Source organism: Salmo salar, chromosome 07, assembly GCF_965601325.2.
Source record: "Salmo salar chromosome 07, fSalSal1, whole genome shotgun sequence".
Lineage (NCBI taxonomy): Eukaryota > Metazoa > Chordata > Actinopteri > Salmoniformes > Salmonidae > Salmo > Salmo salar.
Genome location: NC_138297.1, coordinates 2,590,568 through 2,597,500, shown reverse-complemented (window position 1 = coordinate 2,597,500; position 6,933 = coordinate 2,590,568). Strand labels below are relative to the sequence as shown.

General features: G+C 44.7%; 1 protein-coding gene across 1 annotated transcript in view; it reads left to right on the top strand.

Annotated features, from left to right (window-relative positions):
• The window catches only part of LOC106591046 (sodium/hydrogen exchanger 9B2), an 80,216-nt gene extending 77,504 nt beyond the window's left edge, over positions 1-2,712 (top strand). The window contains exons 11-12 of the mRNA XM_082977296.1: positions 1,674-1,872; positions 1,994-2,712. Of these exons, the coding sequence (XP_082833422.1) occupies positions 1,674-1,872; positions 1,994-2,070 (276 nt within the window). The 3' untranslated portion in view covers positions 2,071-2,712. The remainder of the gene's footprint in view (positions 1-1,673; positions 1,873-1,993) is intronic.
• Positions 2,713-6,933: the final 4,221 nt, after the last annotated feature.

The following is a 6,933-nucleotide window of genomic DNA, read 5'->3' as shown; positions in this document are numbered from 1 at the left end:
TAGATGGAAAGGAATCAAACACATGAGTCTTTATTCAATCAAACACATGAGTCTTTATTGAATCAAACACATGAGTCTTAATTCAATCAAACACATGAGTCTTAATTGAATCAAACACATGGGTCTTAATTGAATCAAACACATGGGTCTTAATTGAATCAAACACATGAGTCTTAATTCAATCAAGCACATGGGTCTTAATTGAATCAAACACATGGGTCTTAATTGAATCAAACACATGAGTCTTAATTCAATCAAACACATGAGTCTTAATTGAATCAAACACATGGGTCTTAATTGAATCAAACATATGAGTCTTAATTCAATCAAGCACATGGGTCTTAATTGAATCAAACACATGAGTCTTAATTCAATCAAGCACATGGGTCTTAATTGAATCAAACACATGAGTCTCAATTGAATCAAACACATGAGTCTTAATTGAATCAAACACATGAGTCTTAATTGAATCAAACACATGGGTCTTAATTGAATCAAACACATGAGTCTTAATTGAATCAAACACATGAGTCTCAATTGAATCAAACACATGAGTCTTAATTGAATAAAACACATGGGTCTTAATTGAATCAAACACATGAGTCTTAATTCAATCATGCACATGGGTCTTAATTGAATCAAACACATGAGTCTTAATTCAATCAAACACATGGGTCTTAATTGAATCAAGCACATGGGTCTTAATTGAATCAAACACATGGGTCTTAATTCCATCAAACACATGGGTCTTAATTCAATCAAGCACATGGGTCTTAATTGAATCAAACACATGAGTCTTAATTGAATCAAACACATGGGTCTTAATTGAATCAAGCACATGGGTCTTAATTGAATCAAACACATGGGTCTTAATTCCATCAAACACATGGGTCTTAATTGAATCAAGCACATGGGTCTTAATTGAATCAAACACATGGGTCTTAATTGCATCAAACACATGGGTCTTAATTGAATCAAACACATGGGTATTCCATCCTTACCGCTGAAGTTCAACGGTGCTTGAAATGTAAATGTAATTTCCGATTGAGCCGCCATGTGCACCGTTTAACGTGAATTCCGTCCCCACCAACATCGGAACGTTGTTCAGTCGCGCTGTTATGCTGAACTAGTGCGTTTCGGATTGAATAATGGCCTCTGTTTCCATGTGTTCCAGCCATTAGAACGATCATCCCATATGTCTCACCAGCCACTTCTGGGCTGCAGTCAAGTTCTGCCGGGGAAATATAAATCGTTCTAACTGGTTCTGTTGGGTTCTAGGCAGCGATAGGTTCTACAGCCCTGGACATGGCCCGTGTAGAGGGGTATTTGGTTCTAGATATCAAATCATTCTAACTGGTTCTGTTGGGTTCTAGGCAGCGATAGGTTCTACAGCCCTGGACATGGCCCGTGTAGAGGGGTATTTGGTTCTAGATATCAAATCATTCTAACTGGTTCTGTTGGGTTCTAGGCAGCGATAGGTTCTACAGCCTTGGACATGGCCCGTGTAGAGGGGTATTTGGTTCTAGATATCAAATCAAATCATTCTAACTGGTTCTGTTGGGTTCTAGGCAGCGATAGGTTCTACAGCCTTGGACATGGCCCGTGTAGAGGGGTATTTGGTTCTAGATATCAAATCAAATCAAATCATTCTAACTGGTTCCGTTGGGTTCTAGGCAGCGATCGGTTCTACAGCCTTGGACATGGCCCGTGTGTCTGGAGATGAGGTTCTGGTGAAGTACGGTCTGGATGTTCTGACTGTGGCGGTTCTGGCCATCCTCACTACAGCACCTGTAGGAGCCCTGGGGATCGGCCTGGCAGGGCCCAGACTGCTGACCAGAGACCCGGAGGACACACACGCAGACAGGAAAGAGGGTGAGTGTACGCACACACACACACACACACACACACACACACACACACACACACACACACACACACACACACACACACACACAATACTCTTCATGGTATTTTCCTCTCTGATTTGAATCAGGCACTGAAGTGGACGCCCCAGAGTCTGTCTCAGGACCCGTGTCTAAAGGGGTGGAGCCATGTGAGAGCAAGATGTGAGCTCAGCCAATCACCTTCCAGACGGCAGGGTCCATTGACCTTTACACATTCAGCCCTGACCCCATCTCCATCAGGAGACCACTGACCTGTTGACCTTTCAGCCCTGACCCCATCTCCATCAGGAGACCACTGACCTGTTGACCTTTCAGCCCTGACCCCATCTCCATCAGGAGACCACTGACCTGTTGACCTTTCAGCCCTGACCCCATCTCCATCAGGAGACGACTGACCTATTGACCTTTACACATTCAGCCCTGACCCCATCTCCATCAGGAGACGACTGACCTGTTGACCTTTACACATTCAGCCCTGACCCCATCTCCATCAGGAGACGACTGACCTATTGACCTTTCAGCCCTGACCCCAACTCCATCAGGAGACCACTGACCTGTTGACCTTTACACATTCAGCCCTGACCCCATCTCCATCAGGAGACGACTGACCTGTTGACCTTTACACATTCAGCCCTGACCCCATCTCCATCAGGAGATCACTGACCTGTTGACCTTTCAGCCCTGACCCCATCTCCACCAGGAGACGACTGACCTGTTGACCTTTCAGCCCTGACCCCATCTCCACCAGCAGACCACTGACCTGTTGACCTTTGCAATGACTTCATGCCCTGTATGTACTGAATACATTACAATAAAGGCTTTATGATAAATATCAATGTTCATGCGGTTTTTTGTTGTTGCATCACACCAATATCTCTCTGTTGCTGTGACATCGTGGAGCACAAATGGGCGGGTTCCACGGCTAAGAGGTGAGGTGACGCTGCAACCAATGGGACAACTCTGTTGCTTCAAGACCGGGTTCACAGCCAAAGAAAGTGTCCCGGCGGGAAATCATATTTTTTTTTTGAGTCACCGCCTGCGTCGTACAAATGGCCGACGTTGGGCTCCACTTCCTGGCTCAATGAGCGAAGAAACGTTTAGCAGGACAGAGCGGCGGAGCACTGAGAGATATGCTAATTCTCTCCATCTACACGGGAAGTGTAGGTTGAAGGCTATTACAACGTGCCACGTGCTAAGGTAAGCCACGCTAAGCCACGCTAAGCTATTACAACGTGCCACGTGCTAAGGTAAGCCACGCTAAGCCACACTAAGCTATTACAACGTGCCATGTGCTAAGGTAAGCCACGCTAAGCCACGCTAAGCTATTACAACGTGCCATGTGCTAAGGTAAGCCACGCTAAGCCACGCTAAGCTATTACAACGTGCCACGTGCTAAGGTAAGCCACGCTAAGCTATTACAACGTGCCATGTGCTAAGGTAAGCCACGCTAAGCCACGCTAAGCTATTACAACGTGCCACGTGCTAAGGTAAGCCACGCTAAGCTATTACAACGTGCCACGTGCTAAGGTAAGCCACGCTAAGCTATTACAACATGCCATGTGCTAAGGTAAGCCACGCTAAGCTAATACAACGTGCCATGTGCTAAGGTAAGCCACGCTAAGCTATTACAACGTGCCATGTGCTAAGGTAAGCCACGCTAAGCCACGCTAAGCTATTACAACGTGCCACGTGCTAAGGTAAGCCACGCTAAGCTATTACAACGTGCCATGTGCTAAGGTAAGCCACGCTAAGCCACGCTAAGCTATTACAACGTGCCACGTGCTAAGGTAAGCCACGCTAAGCTATTACAACGTGCCACGTGCTAAGGTAAGCCACGCTAAGCTATTACAACATGCCATGTGCTAAGGTAAGCCACGCTAAGCTAATACAACGTGCCATGTGCTAAGGTAAGCCACGCTAAGCTATTACAACGTGCCATGTGCTAAGGTAAGCCACGCTAAGCCACGCTAAGCTATTACAACGTGCCACGTGCTAAGGTAAGCCACGCTAAGCTATTACAACGTGCCATGTGCTAAGGTAAGCCACGCTAAGCCACGCTAAGCTATTACAACGTGCCACGTGCTAAGGTAAGCCACGCTAAGCTATTACAACGTGCCACGTGCTAAGGTAAGCCACGCTAAGCTATTACAACATGCCATGTGCTAAGGTAAGCCACGCTAAGCTATTACAACGTGCCATGTGCTAAGGTAAGCCAAATTAAAATACATGTTTTTTTTCTTTGCATTATCTTTTACCAGATCTATTGTGTTATATTCTCCTACATTAATTTCAAATTTCTACAAACCTCAAAGTGTTTCCTTTCAAAAATATCCAGAATACGCATATCCTTGCTTCAGGTCCTGACCTACAGCCTGTGAGATTTGGGTACGTCATTTAAGGACGAAATACAGGACACTATAATACAGGGAGAAACAGAGACAGGACACCACTATAATACAGGGAGAAACATAGACAGGACACTATAATACAGGGAGAAACAGAGACAGGACACTACTATAATACAGGGAGAAACAGAGACAGGACACTATAATACAGGGAGGAACAGAGACAGGACACTACTATAATACAGGGAGAAACAGAGACAGGACACCACTATAATACAGGGAGAAACAGAGACAGGACACTATAATACAGGGAGAAACAGAGACAGGACACTATAATACAGGGAGAAACAGAGACAGGACACCACTATAATACAGGGAGAAACAGAGACAGGACACTATAATACAGGGAGGAACAGAGACAGGACACTACTATAATACAGGGAGAAACAGAGACAGGACACTACTATAATACAGGGAGAAACAGAGACAGGACACCACTATAATACAGGGAGAAACAGAGACAGGACACCACTATAATACAGGGAGAACAGAGACAGGACACTATAATACAGGGAGGAACAGAGACAGGACACTATAATACAGGGAGAGACAGAGACAGGACACTATAATACAGGGAGGAACAGAGACAGGACACTATAATACAGGGAGAAACAGAGACAGGACACCACTATAATACAGGGAGAAACAGAGACAGGACACCACTATAATACAGGGAGAAACAGAGACAGGACACTATAATACAGGGAGAAACAGAGACAGGACACCACTATAATACAGGGAGAAACAGAGACAGGACACCACTATAATACAGGGAGAAACAGAGACAGGACACTATAATACAGGGAGAAACAGAGACAGGACACCACTATAATACAGGGAGAAACAGAGACAGGACACCACTATAATACAGGGAGAAACAGAGACAGGACACTATAATACAGGGAGAAACAGAGACAGGACACCACTATAATACAGGGAGAAACAGAGACAGGACACCACTATAATACAGGGAGAAACAGAGACAGGACACTATAATACAGGGAGAAACAGAGACAGGACACTATAATACAGGGAGAAACAGAGACAGGACACCACTATAATACAGGGAGGAACAGAGACAGGACACTATAATACAGGGAGAAACAGAGACAGGACACCACTATAATACAGGGAGAAACAGAGACAGGACACCACTATAATACAGGGAGAAACAGAGACAGGACACCACTATAATACAGGGAGAAACAGAGACAGGACACCACTATAATACAGGGAGGAACAGAGACAGGACACTATAATACAGGGAGGAACAGAGACAGGACACTACTATAATACAGGGAGAAACAGAGACAGGACACCACTATAATACAGGGAGAAACAGAGACAGGACACTACTATAATACAGGGAGAAACAGAGACAGGACACTATAATACAGGGAGGAACAGAGACAGGACACCACTATAATACAGGGAGAAACAGAGACAGGACACTATAATACAGGGAGAAACAGAGACAGGACACCACTATAATACAGGGAGAAACAGAGACAGGACACCACTATAATACAGGGAGAAACAGAGACAGGACACCACTATAATACAGGGAGGAACAGAGACAGGACACTATAATACAGGGAGGAACAGAGACAGGACACCACTATAATACAGGGAGAAACAGAGACAGGACACCACTATAATACAGGGAGAAACAGAGACAGGACACTACCATAATACAGGGAGGAACAGAGACAGGACACCACTATAATACAGGGAGAAACAGAGACAGGACACCACTATAATACAGGGAGGAACAGAGACAGGACACTATAATACAGGGAGGAACAGAGACAGGACACCACTATAATACAGGGAGAAACAGAGACAGGACACCACTATAATACAGGGAGAAACAGAGACAGGACACTACTATAATACAGGGAGAAACAGAGACAGGACACTACCATAATACAGGGAGGAACAGAGACAGGACACCACTATAATACAGGGAGAAACAGAGACAGGACACTATAATACAGGGAGAAACAGAGACAGGACACTATAATACAGGGAGAAACAGAGACAGGACACTATAATACAGGGAGAAACAGATACAGGACACTACTATAATACAGGGAGGAACAGAGACAGGACACCTCTATAATACAGGGAGAAACAGAGACAGGACACCACTATAATACAGGGAGAAACAGAGACAGGACACCACTATAATACAGGGAGAAACAGAGACAGGACACTATAATACAGGGAGAAACAGAGACAGGACACTACTATAATACAGGGAGAAACAGAGACAGGACACTATAATACAGGGAGAAACAGAGACAGGACACTATAATACAGGGAGGAACAGAGACAGGACACTATAATACAGGGAGAAACAGAGACAGGACACCACTATAATACAGGGAGAAACAGAGACAGGACACTATAATACAGGGAGAAACAGAGACAGGACACTATAATACAGGGAGAAACAGAGACAGGACACTATAATACAGGGAGAAACAGAGACAGGACACCACTATAATACAGGGAGAAACAGAGACAGGACACTATAATACAGGGAGAAACAGAGACAGGACACTACTATAATACAGGGAGAAACAGAGACAGGACACCACTATAATACAGGGAGAAACAGA